At 37.4% G+C, this 23,694-nt stretch overlaps 1 protein-coding gene across 1 annotated transcript; it reads left to right on the forward strand.

The window, feature by feature from the left end:
- The first annotated feature begins 6 nt into the window (after positions 1-6).
- On the forward strand, positions 7-23,225 carry LOC576409 (melatonin receptor type 1A-like). The gene is made up of 4 exons (XM_030985167.1): positions 7-154; positions 19,575-19,728; positions 21,837-22,029; positions 22,551-23,225. The coding sequence occupies exons 1-4, from the start codon at positions 7-9 to the stop codon at positions 23,223-23,225; spliced, it is 1,170 nt and encodes a 389-aa protein (XP_030841027.1).
- Positions 23,226-23,694: the final 469 nt, after the last annotated feature.

Consider the following 23,694-nt stretch of genomic DNA (forward strand, 5'->3'; position numbering starts at 1 on the left):
GGAAATATGACGCAGTACCATAACCCCTACTCCGATCAGGTAGTCGTCCATACGATCGTTCAGGTATGGACAACAATCAACGCTATGATCGGTACATGCGGCAACATCATGATCATCGCTGCCGTGAGTCTCCATCACAAACTCCGCAATATTGGTAAGTTGTTTATAGCTCGCTATTTCCGAAGGATCGTTATCCCGAAAGTTCTTTTATTCGAAGATTCATTAATTCAAACGTTCATTGTTCTGGGGGTTCGTACTTCTGAACTTTCGTTGAGGACGAAACTGTAAAGTTTGCAGGGGCGGTGGAGCGTCTTTGAAAGGGGAGGGAGGGGAGGGGTGGTGGGGTAACTTACAAATTGTGCACTTTCTGAAGGGGAAAAAGCGCTTACAAAGGGGAACCTCAAAGTAAAAAAATAATGGTTCTCATGAAATTTGGGGCATTGTGTCACTGTCCCCCGCTTCACTCTCTTTCATTGTGCTGGTAAACATCTGTTACTACTCAAATCCGCTCCGATGCTTTGAATCGAGAAATTACAGGGCACACTTTGTATGTGACAGTGGGAAATGTAGACTAAAGGGGGCACTAATAAGAGGGCAACTATACTAGCATTAGAAAGGAAAAAGGGCACATGTCAAAAGTAACTAGGGGAAATTATCACATTCGAATGGGACTTTTAATATAAGAGATGAAAGGAGAAATTTGTGAGGAGGGGGAAATGGTATTCATTAGAAAGAAAAATGGCACTTATTAAAAAGAGTGCCAAGTGTCAAATTAAAAATGCGCACTTATCAGGTGTAAAGGGACCATATTCATAACTATAAAGGAGGTACTCATGAGAGATGGAAAAGCAAAAGGGCATTTGTCAAAGTTAAAGAAGCACTTATCAGAGGTTCAAAGGGTCACTTCTAGAAAAAAGGGAATGGGGCATTGATTAAAAGGAAAATGGGCACTTGTTAATGAAAAATATGCACTTCTAAGAGGTGAAAAAAAATCACTTCTAAAAAGAGAAATGGAAAATTTATTTCAAAGAAAAAGGGGCACTTATCAAAGTAATGAGGGCACCTATCAGACTTGAATATGTGCACTTATCTGAGGTGAAAAGGGGACACTTATGAGACGGGGAAGGGGCACTTTTCTTACAAAAAAGGGGGAACTTTGGGGATTCTCAAAAAATTGAGGAGCATTTTATTCCCATGCCCTCCCCTCGGAAGCACTGACTCTGAAATTTTTGAGAATGGGTAAAGATGGGGATGTAAAGCGGGAGGAGAAAATGTCGAAAGTGGGGGAGATATAAAGTTGGACTAGAAAATACAAAACGTTTTTTCATTACGCATATATATAATGTATAATAGCTTTTACGGAGAAAGTTAGAAATACAAGTATCATCATTTCTCCGACTCCTATGTAGGTATAATACTGACTTTTTTATACATTTGAACACCTGTAACTTTTTGCATTTTAAATTGTTTTAGATACATTGATTTCATTGGCTGTGTAATGTGAAGTGCATTTCATTCTAAACATGGAGATTATTGTGGTAACAGATTTTAGAATTAGATCATTTTCTCTGTGCACTTCAACGCTTAAAATGACGACTTTAGACATGACAAGAAAATCTCTTAGCAAATTAAAGATCTTTTGTTTCTAATACGAAAATAAAATGGAAATTATTCTGTATCAGTGATCCATTATGTTTATGTATGAGATCTCCGTTAAGCTGAAAAGTATCATGAATATTGCTATAAAACGATCGCAAGAACTTTTGCAAAATAACCCTGGTGCGAATCAATAGCCTTGTGCAGCACCTTTTGTAATGGAAGAACCCGGCAAAGAACTTGATGGCATATAGTGTAATGGTAAAACGAACATGATTTCTATGGAATAATCAATTGGGTCTAAAAATCCCACTTGAGATGACGGTTTTTAAATATACAATTAAAATAAAATATTTATCGAAAGTCATGTTCTTTAAATCGCCGGTTTACCAACAATTGTTAAATGATGATAAAAGACTAATGTTATCGAATCAAATAAAATAAAAACAAACAATAATAATAATACTAATAATAATGTATTTGTACAGCGGATTTTCCATACATGTTCAAACGCGCTTTTTGCAATTATTATGTTATTATCCTATGAGGTGAGTTTTTAATATTTTTTGAAGGTATTGAAAAATTGCTGGTTGCGAAGATATCTGGGTCGGGTTATTCCACGGTTTCATTATTTTATTCCTTATTTAACCTTCTTTCACAGAGTGAAAACACATATAACAAATGAAGACAGGAGGTCAAAAAACACCTTGGCTTGAGGATATATATGATCTCGGTCAATAATTTGATTAAAAACAGTAATTGACATTGCTTTCATTGCTACAATTTTGAACAAAAAGCATGACAACCTTATTTCATCTCCTGAGAGTCAAGCGGTTGTAATAATTTTGTAAAATAAATAGAGCTAAAGCCCTTCTGGCTCTAAGCTCCTAGACCCTTCAATCACGTAAAGATTCCTGATCCTGCCAGTGATGGTCAGTTTGAAAGGATTTCACGAAGAAACGTCACGTTGTGTTATCGGTCTTTTATTCTCATGTTCTTTTTTCTTCTTCTTTTCTTTTCCTCTCTGTATACTAGGCAATACCATTTCCGTTTATGTATGATGTAGGCTTTTCTCAAAATTCACGAATAGATGAATTTATTTTGGTTCAACACTGAGAAAAGCATATGATGATATTAATAGTAGCTGTGTAAGGCATAAAATATTGTGTCCAGAAAAAGAGCACCTATACGGGAAATAGTAATTTAGAGACAAAAGAAATCAAGAATATAAAAAGAACACTTGAGATGACAAACCAAAAGACTAAAAAATTAAACAAATTGTCTAAGGAATAAAAAGAAAAAACAACTATATGTATTTTATGATGGACAGAAATGTGAAAGGGATGACACTATAAATAAAAAGATAACAGAATGAAAAAATCTTTGTTTAAGCTATTCAGAATTTTTGGGCTGTGGCAGAGGATTTTTTCTGAGATTTTAACAAAACGAAAACAATGCAATATTTGAATATCGTAAAGATGGACATTTCCAGTACACATTTTAATGTTAACAGTATGTGTGGGTGTTGGTGTGGGTGTGTATGTGTTACGTTGAACCTTATCCTGAGTTAAGTTCTGTAAAGCAAATTTTGTTCAGCCATTCTCTCTGATCATTATTATTCAGACAAAAAACAAGTCCTTTAGCGCCTTGAATTTCTGTATTTTCATCGATATCACACCTGATCTGCATCCTTCTGCGAGATTTCATAATGAGCGTGAATATGAAGTGTTTTTTTTTCTTCTCAGAATAGTATCCACGTTCCAACAAGGCACCACGTACTTTAATGGTTCATCCAAGGGTCTCCAGGAAAAACATGGTCATATGCGTCATTAAAATTTTGAGTGGACATGGCCTTCTCAAATTGATATCTGAAGGTGATGGGTACATCAGTCCTGTGTAAACAAGAGCTAAGTTTGTGATCTTCACCAGAAATACACGTTTTCCATCGCGTGAAAATCAATTAATCTCCACGACAAAAGGGAAAATCCACCCTGATATTTAATCGGTTGTTAATAAAAGCAGAAAAGGAAAAAAACGGATCTATAAAAGTTGGTCAAAGTCCGATTAAACAGAATTAAGGTAAGGATTTTGGAGTTCAAATAAGCGAAATTTGTATTTGATTGATTAAAAGTTGAAAAGGTGAGAGTTTTCCTGTTTTTAATCCGATTTTGCTCATTTTAATGCCTGTATTACAATAGTTTTAATATCAAGATGGATTTTCCTTTGCTAGGTAAATGTCAATCTTTAATAATGGAAGACCGGTGACATTTAAAGAAAAGAGAGACGGATGTATTTCTGTAGTGGGATAAATTGTTATTGAAGTATACAGGGACGCATCTGAATTTCGATAATATTGTTTTGTTTGCTTGGAATGCTTGATTAACTCCACATGGTGAAGTTTTCAATAGTCAATATCCATTTTTATGGAATATTTTTGAGCTCTGAAAGGGGGAAGGGGGGATGGGATTCTTTCCTTACGTACGAACATTGTTTATACCAACAAAACGTACCTGAAAAGCTTAATGGTTTTTAACCTTTTTTTAGCATTCTAAGTTTAAACTCAATTATCAGAATTTCATTGCGGCATAATATATTATTGTGGTAACAGCAAAAGAAAAACATTGTTACACTGCCGGAATGCCGGTCAACCATGATTTAATGTGAGAGAAAGAAATTTGTTTATAAAAAAGGTTCTCCTTTTTTTTATTGTGTTATTAATTTCGGATTTTTGTGAATTTTTATAAAAATGTGTAAGTATATGCTGTTGTTTGTGCTGTCGTTGTTGTATATTAATACAGACTGAATTTATACAGATTTGCTGAAAATCAACATTGGTGCTGATCAAAGCATTTAATGTATTTAAATTATTGAAAAAGACAAAAACGAATAACCTGTTAAATGACCGTAGTCGGGGTGCTGGTGTTGGTTGAGAGTTGTCCTTTATTAACATTAACATGGCAGTGTCATAGTATAGGGGTTCAATCATTTGACACTCGATTCAAGGGTTGAGGGTTTAAATCTCGCCCGGCACTACTGTTCTTTGGCAAGACATTAATCCAAATTTACCACTCTCCACCCAGGTGTAAATGGATACCCGCTCGCAGGGAGAGACGTATTAATAGTGATGTGGGCTACTCATGCTACTGTGAATAAATAAGACCCAATCACTAATGTTATTATTATCACTGTTATCATGGTCATTATTATTATCATCATCATCATCATCATTATTATCAAAATTGTAATCATAAACCGTAGTTTTCTTTTGTTCCATTCGAAATATCTTTCATTTTTAATCAACGTTAATCAACATTAATCAACGTTAAAGACCGGTAATCTTTTTTAATGCATTATACGACCAACACAGCATTATCTTTCCAAGGTGAATTTCGAACTTATAACAAGGGTTTAACAATAATTATTGGACATGAAAATAATAAATTTAGGGCAAATTTGATCCGTCTGTTTTGAAGGAAAAAAAAAGTATAAAAACATAGATAGATTAAAGACGTGGGGCTGTGACGGTTAAATAATTTGCACATTTTCTTCCTTTCCTCCTTCTTCTCCCCTCCTTCTCCTTTGTATACTACTTCCTCCTATTTTTCTTCCTCTGATGATACTTCCTCTAATGTTTCTTCTTCGAGTTTCTTCCTATAATCTCAAAGAGCCGAGTGGTAATACCACGAAAAGTTGAAGTGTTGGTTCAGTTTTGGAGAGAAAGAATAATAATAATAATAATATGGATATTTATCCTCGGTCACAAATGCCCTTACGAACTGCTACGAACGCCGTACGAACGATTTTCAGACAATGGAAATTCGGGAAGACAATGGAAAAACAGTGAGATTCGTACGAAATTATCGTTCGTACGAACCTTTGTGACCATAGCAAAAAGCAGCGCAAAGAGAGGCATAACTAGGTAAAGTCAATCATAATAGTAACAAATTCAGACAAATACAGTGAAGAATGTACCAGTTTTATGACCCTACTTTCATTCATTGATTCTGCCACCCTTACATGTTGTATATGGTGTTCCGAGCATGAATTTGACACGAAAGATTATTTTTATGCATTCAATTTCACATCATAAAAAAGAGGCCCGATTCGAGCTATTCATGTTTACATGATTACATTTGTACATGAAATATGGGTGTTTTTTTTAATTTAAAACATCGTCTATGTATTTTAAATAATGACATATAGGAGTATACAATGACAGGCGCCACCAATAAAAAAGAAAGAAAGAAAACAAATAGGTCAAATTTTGAGTACCTTGAGGTACTCCCACACATATTTGATCATCCAAATCATTAGGAGAAAAATACTTCGAAATCCTTAATGACATCTGTTGACAGCGTACATATTCATTCCCCATTAACCCATCGCCTGACATCTATCTATTCTCTCTCGCTACATGCTCGCTTGATTCTTGAGAATTCTGTCCTTGTCTTCGGCACGTATTTCCCATGAAAACCTCCAATTAAACACGGCACTACCTTGTCTTATCTCAGTGCAATTAGAATCCGAACATTAAACAAAATATTTCTTTAACATTTTGAATTTGTTAGCCAATTTAATAGCGCCCCAGCTGGAGTGCGTGCGTGACCGCCCAGTTCAATGCAGAAAACGTTGTTTAATCGTTTATTGTTTTGTTGAAGAAGCACTTGTTTTCAGAGGCTTTTGAATAGTTTTGAGTAGTGTGTCCATACAGTAATTATGATGATGATAATAATAATAATATTTATAATGATATAAGAGATTTGTAAGGCACAGAATCCTTTTGAAATCAAATGTTCAAGGCGCACTAGTCCGGAAAGACAACAACAAAAGAGATCACATAAAAGCATCTGGATTATAAACAAAGGAACTGAAGTAAGATATAACATACAAACAATGACAGAAAAAATATTAATGATATGCCCAATTAAACAGAAAAGTTTCTAAGATTACTTTTAAACTCTTCAACTGATCTGTTATTACAAATCTCTAGAGGGGAGGCATTCTACAGCGAAGGCCCCGCATGAGCAAAGGTTCTTTCCCCACCTAGTATTGAGCTAAGGAAGAACTAGAAATCTGGAGTTTTGGGAGTTGTCTTGTTTCACTAAAAAAACACACACCGAGGTTAGGACATACACAGGCGCGCCGGAAGCAGTTTGGGATTGGGGGGGGGGGGGGGGCAAATATTCCAGGGGCTCGCCTTCCAGGGCAGTGGCGTAATGAGCAAAAACGTTTGGAGGGGGGGGGGGCAGAAGAAAAATCTGCATCACCACCACTTTTACACGTTACATGCAGGCCCCGCGGAACGTTTTTCAAAGTGGAGTATTAACGATTGGGTAGAGCGTAAATTGGCGCGAGGTCTACCACCTACGAAAGTTGTCCGGGGGTAGTTGTTCTATAGGATGGTTGTCCTAGGGGGTAATTGTCCGGGGGTAGTTGTCCGGGGGATAGTTGTCCTAGGGGGTAGTTGTCCGGGGGTAGTGGTCCCGGTGATAGTCGTTCTAGAGGGTGGTTGCCCTAGGGGGTAGTTGTCCTAGGGGGTAGTTGACTGGGGGTTCTTATCCGGGGGTGGATGTCCAGGAGCTAGGTGTCCTAGAACCTGGATAGTCTCGAGGGATAGTGATGTGAGAGGGTCGTACCGAGTTTCGTCTGGAGTAAGACTGTCATGAATATTATGAAAAGTTACTTGGAGTCATTCCTGCAGTAATTAACGACGCCAGTGAACTATATAGGACAGTTTGGCTCGTTTCACGAGATGGCAAGTTCACAAAATCTCGTTGAGTGCAGAACATATCTCGGCCAGCTTGAAGATTACAGTGTAGATCGCCATTACCGCTCAAGTTACCTAAGCTTTCGTTTCTCAGCAGAAATATCAGCTTTGTCCCTTGGGTTATTTTTTCCTAACGATATTTAACCTTATGAGTTCTAGCAGGAACGTGAATATCAAGGAGAGTGGTGAGGGCGGTAGTAGGGACTTTTAGATTTGCATGGACTGATACGTGTGACGTCTATTCAAGACAGTGCATTAGAAGGACGTCGATCGTAGCAATCCCCATTGTCTTCGTTCGAATCTAAAAGTCCCTATTATAGTGATCGACTAACCGCAGTGTCACACTCTCTGGCATAATACCACTCTGTGCAACATCGATCTTAAAGGCTATCTTGTCTATACCCAGTAATATAAACGGATGTCAATGTTCTGTCACTTAAGTGAAACGAAGCATGCAAGTCGAAACCAAGCGGAATGGTCTGATATTCGCAACTTGTCACATGCAGTTATGCACAAGGACGACATCAGGGATGTGACCTCTATCATGAGCTTTGGGTTGACCAACTTGAATAACCCATGACTATTGATGATGTCAAGAAACTTGAGTGTACTGAGATGGAGCGTTAACAAGATGAATGGTCAAGTATTCAGTTGTCAGCAGTGGGGAAAGTGTGTACATCCTCTCATCAAGAAGCAGAAAATCAATGAGGAACTGATCTGAGAGGAAGACTGATAGCCAAGGATAATGCCTCTCTCTGCGAAATCGTCCGCAAAGGCTATCCTGTTTACTGACCTTTGATTTTACCGGATGTGAATGTTCTGTAACTGCATGCAGGTTTAGTGAAACGAAGCATGCATGATGGTGGTATTTCTTTTCTTTTCTATTTATTTATTTATTCATTTATTTATTTATTGCAATGACGATCTTCGTCATTGCCTGTTTTCACATTCTTCCAAATTAATATTCTTCTTCTTCCCAGGAAATCGCATTCGTTTTGCACGTAGTGTTTGTTATTCCTAGTTAGGTGCTTTCCTCATGTCCATTTCCGTTCAAATTTCATAGGCATAGTCTCTAGCATCTCATCAAGGTCACCTACTTTTTCGATTTTCGAAATCACTCATGCATAACCATCCAGGCGCCATTTTGTCCGTTTCTGGTCCAGTTTTAGGCCTTTCTTTCTTCCTTCCTTCCTATCTCCACTATCCTAGATCCTACAAACTTCTAATCAATTCCTCTAGATAGTCTAAGAGATGTTCTTTCATCTGCGACTAATAGCCTGCCCTTCAAAATACCATCTTTGTACTCAAAATTCAAATCCAAAACCGACTCCATCAAAAATCTCTCAAATTCTTGAAAAATTGACCCGTATAAATTTAAAACTGCCATAACTTTATCATATAAATTCCGCCGAGTTTCCGCCCGATTATAACACGTATCGGCTATGACGTCATTTTTTCAAACTGCTTTTCGCCCCCTAAACGTTCTATTTTTTCCTTGGAAATTTGCAGTGACATTCCGAGTTGCAATACGCAGGGCAGCTTGAAGCCGGATTTTTAAAATTGGTCAAGGGGGTCATTTAAGACGCCATTTTGTCCTATAAATCTTTTTTGCATCTTTTTTGCATCACGTGTTTCGATAGGATTATCATAGCAAAAAATAAAGTGGTTTACAAAAACCACCATGAAGTTCTCTTTCCAATAATACCAAATACGGCCCATGAAAAGACATACAGAGAGAGAGAACAAAACAATTTAAATCCGGTCATAATACAGATCCTGTACGTTTTCCTCCCATGCATTACAAGCATTATCTATGGGGCAAATCGGGTTCACGCATTTGGCCCCCAGAACGATCTATATTTTTCTTGAAATGTTTTTTATAATTTGTCAAGGGGGCATTTTAGACCCCATATTATACTGTTTATGATTATGCTAGTATAGACGATCGTTAGTGCCAGATCGCCCGTCATTGCACGCATATCGTTGTGCCACGATTGCAGGTCTAGTTTATCTTTCTTTTTATTCATTTAAAAATATTTATACAGGATGAGAATATCAGCCAAAGCTTTTTTTAATATTGGTCCTGTATATACATGATAAAATGCAAAATAACAATGAAATACAACATAGCAATGAAATACAAAATATCAATGAAATAGGCAAAATATAAATATATAACATGGATATTAAATAATATAAAATTTTATAACCAGCGACTAGAGACATGGATGTACATTCGTAGATTTACCCAGAATCACAAAATAAACAAAGTAAGAAACAAACAAAAACAGCAACAAAAAAGAAAACCAAAACCAAAACCACAAAAAGCGATTTAACTTATATTTAAGTGGGTAAAAAGATATATACACACATCCATGGAGTCGTTGGTTATTTAGAACATAAACGAAAGTACAATTTTTGTAAAGGTATTTAAATTAAGAAATAGATGTTGCATTCTGCAAATTAATAGGTAATGAGTTCCAGATAACTCCTCCTGAATACATAAGACTGCTCTTAAAGCATTCTAGATTAGGTTTTTGGTAATGTTACATTTGTTTTGTTAGCGGCTCTATAGCGCAGGCCATTTCTATGGCATTATATAGATGTGTTGGTGCAATAACATGTTCAGATTTATATTTATACAAAACAGCTAAAAAATAATTTCTCCTTTCGTCAAATGATTGCCATTTCAATAATTTTATCAAATCTTCACCTCTAACATTTTCATAGTCATAGCCGGTTGTAATTATACGTGCTGTCCTCTTGTTTAACCTTTAAAGTGACTCTTTATTTTGCCTCGAGCAATTTTCCCAGACTGTGCATGAATAGTCAATACATGGTAGAATAATTTTATTATACATGAGCTTTAAGGATTTGACATCTAAATATTGGGACGGCTTATTACGTAATAAGAACAGTTTCATAGAAATCAATGTAGTAAGTCTTTTAACATGAATATCCCAAGTAAGGTGATCATCAATTTCTACCCCTAAAATATTTAAAATTATGAACCTGTTCCATTTTCGTTCCATCCATGCATATATTTAAATTATATGACTCACGTGTACTTAAAAGCATAATTTTAATTCTTTCCGGCTTCAAATTTTAAATTATTCTGAGTATACCATCTATGTATTGAATGAACATCATTTTGTAACGAGTATATTTACATAGTACCCCGCCATAATGAATGAATATAATTATCATTATTATTTGTTATTATTATTATTTTAACTTGATCGTGCTATTCTTTGCTTTCTGTATGTGCTTTCTTTTCTTATTTTTCTTTTGACTTTCCTTAATCTAACTTCATTTCTTCCTTATATAATAGCTGTACTATAATTTGTTCCTAATGTCAGTGTTGTCCTCCCCCCTCTCTCTCTCTCTCTCCCTTCCCTTCTAATCTCAAAATTTCTCTCCCTTGAATCTCTTCTCTCTCTTTCTTTCTCGATTTCTTTCGTATTATGTTTAAACGGATGTATAAATGTAATAATAACCATCCATTTTTATATAGCGCAAAGCACATCGCAACGTATCTCGTTGGATTGATCAATCCCACCCTAAGTGATTACTCGTAACCTCAACAATATGATTCGCCATGTCATGAGCATGTATGAAAAACTGAAGCAAGAGCATACACTTCATAGAGGATCCGTTCAGATATTTGATTTGTCAACCAATCTTGATCTGTGTCTTCTTCTTTGTCCACTTAATTGCGATGCTCTGAGTCTTGCCTCTCATTATCATCTTTTCTAAGCAATCTCTAGTCTCCTTTTCTTTCCTTTTCTCCGATATGTGACCTTAATAATTATGATACTAACTGATAGTTGACGGCGTCTACATATTAGGTGTGTGTTGACAGCTTTTTTATTTTTAAAGGGGGGGGGGGGGGGTATCTTATATAGCACAATCTCTGTTTCTCTCTCTTTCATAATGTGCCCCCCCACACACACACACACACATACACGCGCACATACGCGCAGCCACGCACACTCACACTAGCACACACACCTTAGGTCTCCCTAACTCTCTCTCTCTCTTCTCCTTGTCTTTTCATCTATTGTTCATAATATTTTCAAGCCTTCTAACACTAAAGAAGGTATACATGCACGTCTGAAGATACTCTGCTTGTATCGGAACATTGGGTTTTCATTACATTTAAAACGGTACGCAATTTAAACTTTTATCATGAAATGTAAGAGGTATTCGATCTCATATAGAAGGAAAATGTTGGCTGGAAGAAGAAAAGTAGAGATTTCTTCATGAAACATATCACTCCCTGCTTTCTCTGTGTAAAGAAAATCAATGGTACCAGATATTATAGCTGGGGATTTAATACTCTGTTAAATTCACAGTTAAACACATCGAAGGGAGAATCCCTACTTAGATAGCAGTTACCTCGATATCGTTAATAGGATCATTGAGGTAATGGATATAGGTAGATTAGATTTGTAGTTGATATCAGATACACTTCATGACTTTATCTCCAGAGTTGATATTCTTCCAGGTGTGGGTAGTGAGCATTCAACAATATTGTTGTACATACAAGTACACGCTGGCGAAAGGAAGAGGAAGTCTTAATATTTCAAACGGACATTTGATAGGTCATTGAGCAATTCGACGAATGTGATCGAAGAACGTACCCAGTTTAAAGATACAGTATATCTGTTTAGGATAGGAATACCTCTTAAATGATAATTAGCCTTTTTTCGTGTAGATACAGCGTCATAAAGAAAAAAGGCATTGAACAAACAGTTTCATAAGATTGAAAAGAAACTTAATATCCTGTCAAAACATGTATACTAGGAAGGCGGAATTTATATTGAGGAATATATAAAAAGCTAATAACGAATATGAAAAACGTATGAATATCAAAGAGCAAGGTTTTTACGTGAGATCAAGAGCTGATTAGACTTAGATTGGGGAGAGAATACGAAGTTTTTCTTAGATTTAGAAAGAGAAAATAAAGCACACTATCATATTGATCGCTTGAAGAAAGGTGTAATGATAGAGAATGAAGTGCACAATATAAATCAAGAGATTAAGACATTTTTTTTCAAATTTGTACCCTAATGTCAATAAAGATGAAAAGAATATTCTAATACACTTTTCTGTAAAGACATTTTTTATTATTTTCTCTCAACTCAAATACATATTGTACAAATCATTCACACACGCACGCACACCCACCTAATCTCTCTTTCCCCTCTTTTGCTTTTCTTTTCATCTATTGTATACTTATCCTCTGTCTCCCCTCATGTAATCTTACTTCTCTCATGAACCAATTCACAAGTTACTCTCTCGAGTTCGCTGTCTACCTGTCTGTCGCTTTCCTTTCCGCATACCGCATCCACTTCACTAGATTGTATATCATTCAATGTCTTGTTTAAAAAAGAAGTGTTGCAGTAAATTGACTCGCCATATTGTAATTTTGGCTAACGTACCGTCAATAAATATGTAAAACATGTAGAGGCACTTTTAAGAACCGCGATTTTCCATTGCACCTTTGGAAATCTATATCCGTACTTTGAATGTGTTCAATAAAAATTTCTCAAGGTAAATGTAGCAATCAGCAGCGGAGCGTGTGGCGACCACCATCGTCCTCGATTACCGTGTCACATTAATATAATTTTCCATTAACTTAGGTGATGACGCTTCTTAAACTAAGAAATTGTTACATAAATCTGAATTTATTTATAAGTACATTCGATTGTTTTATCTTTGACCAGTATCAAAATTACCGCCATTTCTAAACTAAAGTAGTAAATTTAGTTTTATGTTTGGCACGTAACACCCTGTCTTTCTACATTCTAAACGAGCATAATCTACATAAATCAAACTAGGCCACTAAAGGACATGAATTGTTTTTTTTCTATGTTCCATTTACCTTTTATGGACCTTAGCAAGACATGTTACGTGTACATAGTGTTTGTTTGATTTTATCATTCATATCTCCATTACATTACGCGTTCCCAAATTAGATCACGGGTTGCAAAGCGTTAAAGGGATTGGGTATCTTTGACTCAGATTCTGAAATAAAATCCTGGATTAATCTCATGCTGCAATGAAAATTATAAACCTTTAGGTCAGTCAGGAACCCAATGACTTTTACAAGCCGAACGCCTGTCTGATTATCAAGATATTTATGATTGGAAATCGAAAGTTCAAAAACCGAAACGGGGGAAAAAATTAGTATGGTAAAACCAGTCACTTAAAGATTTTTTTTTTTTGACGCACTTTATGATCATTTTGAAGCGCACTTTTGTTTAGGGCTTCAATATTACACCATATCACAGACACTGATAACACGTAGAGCCATGCATCTCATATTTAACATTGTTAAACGATGCCTTTAAGGCTCAGTTATAGTTAACCATCAATCTTCGAATATAATCCGATTAAGGGGACTATTTTTTCAAGAGGAATAGTCTGATATGAGTAATGTTTGGAATCGCACAATTTCTTTTTTAAACTATTTTTTTGATGAGGTAGATTTAAAAGGATAAGAGGGAGTGGTTGCGAGGAAACGTTACGTGTCGACTAATTATTACCTTGAAGATAAAGAAAACTTTGAAAACAATAAACGAACCAGAGCAAGTCCGAGAAGCATTATTGTATTACTTTGAAAACAAAGGAAATTAAAAGACTGATAAAGAAACAGAATCCAATTACTTTGACAACATAGGGAATTCACAGAGTGAGGGGTAGTGTAATTCCTTTCATTTTGAATACAAATGAAATAATACGTTTCAAAGTGATGGCAGAAAACGTGGTTCTGAGTGTGCTAATTATCTATCATTATTCAAACATGATACATACGGAGAGCTGGGGGGGGGGGGGGGGGTGTCTTGCCTTGTACTGGGATGTACTGATCTTACTAATGGATTTTTGTTTTAATCCATAAACATCGGCTAGGAATTTGTTAGCTAAAATCCCCGACAATGGCTCTATTTTTTTAAAGCTTGGACCTTCACATGGATTATTGTTGTTGTTTTTTCTCAGAGAAACCATTTTGTGTATCAACCGAGCTGATATTTTAAACATAAATATCGCATGGTGCATTGAAGTGCTAAACTCTGTTTACGAGGAAGGGAGCAGTAGCAGGAGAATAAGAAGACGATGAAGAAGAAGTAGAAGCAGTAGTAGTAGTAGTAGTAGTAGTAGTAGTAGTATTAGTAGTTGTATAGTGTAAAAAGAATCAGAAAATTAGTAGAAAAGTAAAATATTAAGAAGAAGAAGAAACGATTAATAAAAAATGCTCGAAATGAATCCCAGTATTTTATCGTATAATAAAGTTTACATTAGGCACGAAATTATTATTAAAGCACGTTTTCAATTGATTTTCTTTGATTCTAGAGAATTACTATCCAACGCCAGAATAACACCACGTTTACTGAACAATGATTACAGAGAGCGACATCGATCAAAGCTATTATTGATATTAAAGGAATATTAGTTTGATTAAACGTGGTTAAGGTTATGTTCAGACGATCTCTGATTTTTTTTTCTTCTGATTTCGGTCTGCTTCATATTTTGTAGTCTGTCAGTCATGCCACGTCATGCCACGTCAGTCTACGTTGAGCGTTTTCAATGACAATTATCATGATGAACAAAATTATGGTTAAATAAAGAGATTTGGGATATGGATTGGGAAATAGTTTAGAATGTATGATTCTTCAGAAACGTTTCCGGTTCGGACGAGTTGATACAATTTACAAACGTACACTTGAGAGGGCCTGTAGAGAGTATCTCATAGTCTTCGTTTCATCTTACTTTACCACTGTCTCTTTCTATTTTTCTTTATTTGTTTAACAAATCGATGGGGGTTACGCCCTCCTGTACCTAAGCTTGCGCTGATAGGACACCTAAGGGCATCTTTCTTGATATCACTTTCTGATTGGATAATAATTTTGCTTATCCCGGGTAGCCTCATCAGCACCAATGCTATTCTTCCTGAGGGCACTGCAATTATTGCTATCCCATTATTTGATAGGTAGCCATTTACATCTGGGTAGAGAGTGGAAAATGTGGATGTCTTGCCCAAGGATAGTTGCTGGCCATGACTTCATAGCAAAGGTGAAAATAATGAACCATTCTGTATGATAATAAGCATAAGCATCAAATAAATAAATACAATCATTGTGGAACCTTTACAAACAGGAAAACAGTGTATATGGGTTAATTGTATTTATTTACACAGATTTTTTATTAAGTAACATGTGAATAATAGTACATTGTAATTTGTTCATTGTGTTACTTGTAGGAATAATCATTGGACTCTACCAATATCAGGGGATCGTTTTCTAGTTTCTAAATAACACTGAGTGGGGGGGGGGGGGGCGGGATTTGGGAATGCCAATTCTCTGTTTTGGATAACAAAAACGGAAATGGTTGGCTGGCCTTTATTTATAGGCTATTCTCAAAAAGGGGCGTTTACGAGTCATACTACGGAATAATAACAAGAACGTTTTCCATTTTAAAACGCTGAACTACGGTCCTAATGTATATGTGCTTTTAAAGCAGTTTGAAAAGTCTATCACTTTCATGGATTACAAGGTCAATTAAGAAGCCTTTATAACAGCTTTCAAAATTCGATCTCTCATTGATATTTCTCATATATTTGAGTGAAATTGTATACGACTGCACTTAAAGAATTCTATGTTTTTGATCTATTTTCTTTCTTTAAAAAAAAAGAAGATGTGAGCGATATCAATTTAAAGACAAATGAAGGTTATTCCTTCAAGACGACGCTAAAGAGCGGTATGAAACAAAAGAACCATATAACCTGGCGAAATGGGTTTCCTGTGTTCGCTTTTCGTGAAATAAAAACATTTCCATACTTCGTTTGGCATGCTATTAGACTCGTCTTTCTCTTCATTGCAATGATATATTTTTGAACTTCATAAAAATTGAATCTATGTCATTCATTGTTTCCTTCAAAATGAAATTCCTGCGACGTATTTAGATTTTAGGTTCAGGGGCGGGGATGCAAAATATTCACGCCGATACATATTTGAGCAAGAAATTAAATTTCGAGGCCCTAATTTGCTTTTGTGTGTCGCGATTGGCTGGGGATGAAGAATTTGATATCATCTATCTACATTTTTATTATATTATGAAGAGATAACGTGTGGATAATGCTGTCGAATTGACATTATCTACTACCAAGTGTTAAATATGGAGGTTATAGGACCCCCCTAAAAGATAAAGATAGAGAGAGAGAGAGAGAGAAAGAAAGAGAGAAAGAAAGAGTGAGATAAAGAAAGAGAGAGAGAGAAAAGGGAGTGGGAGATAGAGGGGGGGGGGGCGGGACACTGAGAGAGGAAAATTAATTCAAGATATATTAAGCCTACATGACCACGAAAGTCTCCTTGTCGAAATTTCTGCCTGCACGAGTTACTAAAACAATTCAGTCGGATATTAAATTGAAATATCCAATGAAAACAAACATCCCAAGAAATGTTTCTTTTAAAAAAAAAAAAAAAAAATATCTTCTTCTTTTTTTGTGTGTGCGTGTCATTTCCTGTGTAATTTAATAGACATGCACTCGTGAAACAAGATATTGCAAAAGAGGCAAATCTCTTTCAACAAATTATACGGTATGCAAATCTTTATTCCTTAAACGTGTTGCTTTATATTAAAATCTGTCGTAATCATTGTTCTCTATTTCCCCCGAAACCACGAACACTATATTCGAAAGCAAAGCAAATAAGACTGAAAGCCATGTACATGGAAGAATAATCTTAAACAAAAAGTATCGCATGAGTAACAAATCCGTAATTCTAGCGTGCCAAATTTTTTGAGCTAAATTTAGAAACCTGATGAATGATGACCTTTTCCTCTTTAACATTTTCTGTCTCATTCATTGAAAGAGATATCTTGATGAACCTCTGTCGGCGAAATACTGTAAACCGAGAAGCTGCATGAATCTGAGGAGCTCACTTTTTGCTTTTTTTCGGATCATTCCTTGTTTTGCTTCTCAGAAAATTATTGTCGGCCAACAGATTTGGTGAGACATTAGCCTCGCAGTGGCGTGGGGGCACTAAAACGAGCGTGAAATAGAGGAAACGAAGAAGCATAGGCTGACGATTCTTTTCTTCCTTTTAGTTTTGTTTTTGTATAACATTCGTTTTTTTTAGTTTGTCAGAGAATTTTGTAATCAGGAAGGTTCGCCAGAAAGTCGGACGACAAAGAATGTTTGGACTTGTGTCCCCCACCCCCCCCCCCCCCCCGCCAGAGAATCCTCTCGCCAAAGAAGCCTGCTTTTAGGAGTTTTTTTTTAATAAGAAATCTTTCGAAGAAGGAGAAGAAGAAAGACGTAGAAAAGAAAAGAAGAAGAAGAAGATTAAACGGTAATCTTTATTCCTTAAACGTGTTGCTTTATATCAAATTCAGTCGTAATCTTTGTTTTCTATTTCAGGATTGTGATGAGGTGATCGTGTTCCCCTTTATAATTACTTTCCACTTTCGTGTTGGCCGTATGTGATATGCTGAACATACTCAATGCATTGTCTTGAAATATCTACACAAACACTGTACATTATTGTTTCAAGTGAAGCACAATCAACCGTACCTAACAGATTTCTGTAATCTGTAATTTAAATTCAAATAGCCAGGACTAGAGATAGCAAATTCGAAAAAGCCAGCGATTTCCATATCCCTACTCAACACTTAAATGGCAAATGCAGATCGTTTGTACATATTCCGTCCATAATTGTCTCGCAAGTTGACGTGCATTACCGAGAGGTAATTGCTAATATACTCTTCATACGGCTGATTAATAGTTTGAATTAGAATGTGGTATGTATCATTATTTCTTTTGGGGGCATTTATCACCTAAACAGGCGCGTAGCTAGGGGGCGGTGGGGGCGGTCGCCCCCCCCCCAAAAAAAAAGAGAGAGAAAGAGAAGAAAAAAAGTAAGAGGACGTAGGAAGAAAAAAGGGAAATAGAGTCGAGAACGGTACAACGAATCGTCTTCTTTCTCAAATAATTTAATTAAACGTCAAAGCTTCCGCGCTTTGCCCGGAAAGGGGGAAACTGAACACAGATAAGGATTAAGAGTCGAGAAAGGTACAACCAATCGTCTTCTTTCTCTAATAATTTAATGAAACGTCAAAGCTTAGCGCGAGAGGGGGGGGGGGGCGGAATTCAGATAAGGATTAAGAGTCTGGAAAGGTACAACGAATCGTCTTCTTTGTCTAATAATACGTCTAAGCTTCGCGCAGGAGGAGGGGGAGGGGACTAAATTCAGACAAGGATTAAGAGTCGAGAAAGGTACAACCAATCGTCTTCTTTCTCTAATAATTAAATGAAACGTCAAAGCTTAGCGCGAGAGGGGGGGGGGGGGCGGCGGAATTCAGACAAGGATTAAGAGTCGATAACGGTACTTTGAGTCGTCTTCTTTCTCTAATAATTTAATGAAACTTCAAAGTCTCCGCGCTTTGCGCGGGAGGGGAGGAAACTGAATTCAGAGTAAGAGTCGAGAATGGTACATCGAATCGTCTTCTTTCTCTAATAAATTAATGAAACATCAAAGCTTCCGCGCTTCGCGTGGGAGGGGGACTGAATACAGATATGGATTAATAGTCGGGAAAGGTACAACGAATCGTTTTCTTTGTCTAATAATACGTCAAAGCTTCCGCGCTTCGCGCAGGAGGGGGGGGGGGGGGGGGGACTGAATTCAGACAAGGATTATGGGTCGAGAAAGGTACAACGAATCGTCTTCTGTCAAAGATTCCGCGCTTCGCGCGGGAGGGGGAAACTCCCTCCTCCTTGCACCCATACCCTAGGGAGCGCGCTTCGCGTGCTCACTACCCCCCCCTAAAATAAAATCCTGGCTACGCTTGAACCTGAAAGACACACTTATTTACATGATTTAGGAAGACTGATAACAACACACTACATTTTAAACCTGTCCATAACGACAACCAATCTATAGTGTTCACTATAGGCTATACTGTCTACCTCCAGGAATGTGTAGAACCTGTCAAGAAAGTCCACCTGTCTTCCGTGGCCACTGGCCAGTTTTCCTGTTTGCCTTGGTTGGCCTTTATAGACAGGTCTGGCTGTACAAGACATGCGTGTATATGGCCAAGACGATTGAAAGACCTATACGCTTGCATGGATATTGTTTTATTCTATTTATATTTTTTTAAAGGAAGATGGAAAATCTTTACCCCCTTTTTAACTTAATATCTTACATGACTTCAGGCAATGTGTTCATCATCAACTTGGCTCTAGCTGACTTGGGTGTGTCCATTGTGGTCAATCTCGCCTCCGTCGTCGGAAGCATTACCAACGAGGCAGGGTTCTTCTTTAAACACGACTGGTTGTGCGAACTGGTCGCCGTCATATGCATCGTAACGTAAGTCACAGCATCTTCTTTTCCCTCTTCTTTTCCCTCTTCTTTTTCCTCTCCTTCTTTATTGCATTATTGCAAAGGTGAAACTTTGATTGGGCAAGGTTATCAAAATTCAATGCTTGGACACATACGAATAAATGATTATTATCAATTACAAACGCTTAAATACAGCCCCGGCATAGCACCTGAAAGCTCTCCGAATCGGTGCTGAGATGTGTGACGTCACATGTTGAACATGATTTGCACATGCAGACGATGTCCCATGACATCTCACATATTTTGAGTGCCTGTTTTGTCATCTTCTCTTCAGTTATTTATTTTACTTCACTACCGTCAGGCTAAATGTTTAATCTATTGCCTCACCCTAAATCCCGCGCATGGTACTATGTTGATGAAAAATGCAGCGATACATAAACAAAGGAATCCGCCGCTTGTAAACAAAATAAGACAAAATGTTCAGCGTTTCAAAAGGGAACAAATGCCGTCCATGCTATCATTCCGGGTTTTTTTCAGTTTGAAAGTGTTTTCTTTGATCGTTAATTAACCCCTATCTGGTGTTTACAAACAAAAGAATTTAGTTATCAGAATCGGTTTCATATCCCTTTTTGAATGGTGTGAAATGCCATCACATTTTTATTATAATTTGAGAAATAATAGCATTGCAATTATGTTCATCCTTTATGGGATGTCGTCTGCTTGGGCAGGATTGGTTCATATTGTGACGTCATTAAAACATCGTTATTTTTCTGGTAAATATATTGACACAGTCAAGTAAAATTTCACTTGGCAAGGGGCTGGAATCGGTTGGACGACACATGCTCTTAAGCCTCCGACCAAACAACCTTACTTTATACAGGGTTAAACTTTACGCAAAACTCGATTGCAAACCTAACAAATATCTCTGATAAAATAAACCCCTGAGCCAATGTCGGAGCACGACATTGGTCCTGTAATCCCTAACAAAGGGGGTTAATTCCAACGACTACGGAATGACACTTCCAGAGAGTTTTCAATTTTGAAAAAAAACTATATATAGACATTTAATACAAAGTATCTACAATCAATTCTAATTATGATACACCTGTACATATATAAACGAATATGAGGTAATTTCACTACAGTCGATTTCCTTTTACCTTTTCATAAAATTTATGAAACATTGAGCTTTTTTTTTTTTTTACGGAATAATACAAAATTTACCTTTTATGGCATTCCATAACAAACTTACATAAATTCAACATTTCATAAATGTGTACGGTTGATGAGAAAACCAATGTCGTAAACGTACCTCTCGTATCATTCATTTGTTGTTAATTATTTAAATGTTTTTAGTATTCAATCCTATTCGAAATAGCAATTCTCTTGACAATCCGAAACGTTTGGAATTGACCCAAAGACGGTAAAAGCGAGGAGGTGTCGATCTGCATGCCTATTTTTTTTAGGTTCCGGCACAACAACTGAGTGTTATTGTGGGCCTGGGGATTTCAACAGTTTCACGAGAGCAGAGTTACCTCTCTACCCGGAAGCTGGCTAAGATCAAAATAAACAATTTTACTTTAAAGACCTCGTACGTGATACATCGTGATCAATTGTCCAGAGGTTTGACCGCGGCATTAGCATTCTCCACGCACGTACGCATGAATTAAAGGTGTGTTTTGTTTAAAATTTGCAGCTTTTGGCATGGCCTGGATAAAGAAAACCTGCCTTCCTGTTTCCTATATATGGAAACCAAAATTGTATAGATTTAAAATCAAATGGCTTTGCAATCCATTTTTAGCTTTGGGCAGCAGTGTTTACATCTGTCATTTGCGTCACCGTGGCATCTCTATCATTCTACTATCTCTCTCTCTCTCTCTCTCTCTGTATAAACAAAATTAAATCATTTCATCATCTCGACCCGCTTCTTGTTTGTCTGTCTCTCCTCTCTCTCTCGATCTATCTCAATTTATAAAAAAACTCACCATCTTTCACTTAATCACCCTCTTTCTCTCAATCTAGGCTCCCTCTTTATCCCACTCACCCTCGTTTCCTTTCCTTCTTTCTCTCTCTCTCTCTCTCCCTCCACACATCCTCACTCACCCCCATTTTCTCTCGCTCTCTCTCTTACTCAGTTGTTCTTGTTCCCTGTGGAGCATCGCTACCATTGCCTTCAACCGTTACGTGTGGATCTGCCACTGGAATAACTACCATCGAATCTTCAACCGCCGGACCGTTCCCCTCATTCTCCTCATTGTATGGGGTATCGCCTTCCTTATCGACCTCCCAAACATCCTGGGATGGGGCGTCCACGAATTCGACTGGAAGGTGAGACTCACTGCCTCTCAATCAAATAGTAAAAAGGGAGCCGGAGAAAGGGTAGGGATGAACGGAAGATGATAGGACCCATTCCCACATCCTCCATCTAACTGCCGTCCACGAACATCATACCGAGGGAAAATACATACCCCTGTGATGTCGATCAGTGCACCTTCAACCAATTCCCTTTTCCAAGGCTCTTATTTTTCTTCAGTAATTTCTGTTTCGAAAAAGAATCTGACCAGCGGACATAAATTAAACCATAAAACATCACTCAGAGATTCAACTTTCACACAAATATTAGACAATTCAGAATTTGTATCTGATATTCTGATAATGCATTTTATGAGATCCTCTATGTTTTCCCTAAAGAAAAGGTTTCAGTGGTTTATTTTTCTCCAAAAAAGTCCTCCTCTCCTCCCCCCCCCCCCCCCCCCCCCCCCCCAAAGAAGAACAAACATTATTCCCCATTATATGTGACGTATCGGCATATTAACCGCAATGTGTGTCGGTCTTTTCAACTTCTCTAGGTGATGTCTTGCACCGGAGGTATGGCTTTTGTTCATTCTTACGCCCTCTTCTTCGCATCGACGACGTTCGTCCTACCTCTATTTATCATCACATACAGCTACGTAGGTATCTTCCGCTTCTCCCACAGAGCGTCAGCCGCCATTCGTCGCATGCAAGAAAGCGCCAGCATCGCACCGGGCGTATCCACCGTCGACCACAGCCGCTTAACGGTGCGGTTGCCAACGCATGCAACCAAATGCGGTGCTGCGCGTCAACTCAGCACCGCCCACACGGCACAAAACCGTTTTAACCGCGGTGCACTCCGGGGAGCCAGCGCGAGCGACCTTCGTCTTGCCCGGTCCATATTCATCATCGTCATCATGTACCTTGTCATGTGGCTGCCGTTCTCGATGACGATACTCTTCGATACACAGAAGGTGGCCAACCGCAACATCTACCTCTTCACGTTCACGTTGGCGCATATGAATAGCAGCGTCAACTGCGTGATCTACGGTGCCACCAACCAGAATTTCCGCCGCGGTTATATTAGGTTCTTACGGTTTATGATGTGCAAAGCGAAGCGGTTCAACCCACTCACGTCAACCTCCATGAATATGGCGGTAAAGCGAAATGGTCGAGTGTATCCACTTTCTGAAGGAAAGGATGATACACAGCAAGTTATTATTTCAGCTTAGGTTTTACAGATAAACTTTTTTTCTTTTCATTTTGATAAACCTAAAATAAGAATGTTTGGAAATTTTTAAGGAAGACTTTATTTAATGGAACAGCAGACAGATGTATTCGGCAGGACAGAAAACACAGACACTTTAGCCATTAGATTAATAATCTTTTTTTTTGTACACCTTCAAATTGCACCAGGAAATTTAATATGTGTACGCGCGTGTGTATTTGTGTGTATAGTTAACTCATACCCCTTGCAGATTCAATGGGTTTGTTTTGTTTTCCGTAAATTAAGTATGTAAGGTAGGCTGCATGATTAGGGCCTTTACTGAATAATTTTACATGTGAGCTGTAATATTCTCAAGAAACATCCTTCACAAACAAAATGTATATATCTATTAAAATGTTGCATTAGTTAACACTGTGTATGAATTCCACGAGTAGCTGCACTTTTTTGCATTGAGTTAAGGCTATTTATGAGTT

This window comes from Strongylocentrotus purpuratus, unplaced genomic scaffold (genome assembly GCF_000002235.5).
Source record: "Strongylocentrotus purpuratus isolate Spur 01 unplaced genomic scaffold, Spur_5.0 spur5_scaffold_14, whole genome shotgun sequence".
Classification (NCBI taxonomy): Eukaryota; Metazoa; Echinodermata; class Echinoidea; order Camarodonta; family Strongylocentrotidae; genus Strongylocentrotus; species Strongylocentrotus purpuratus.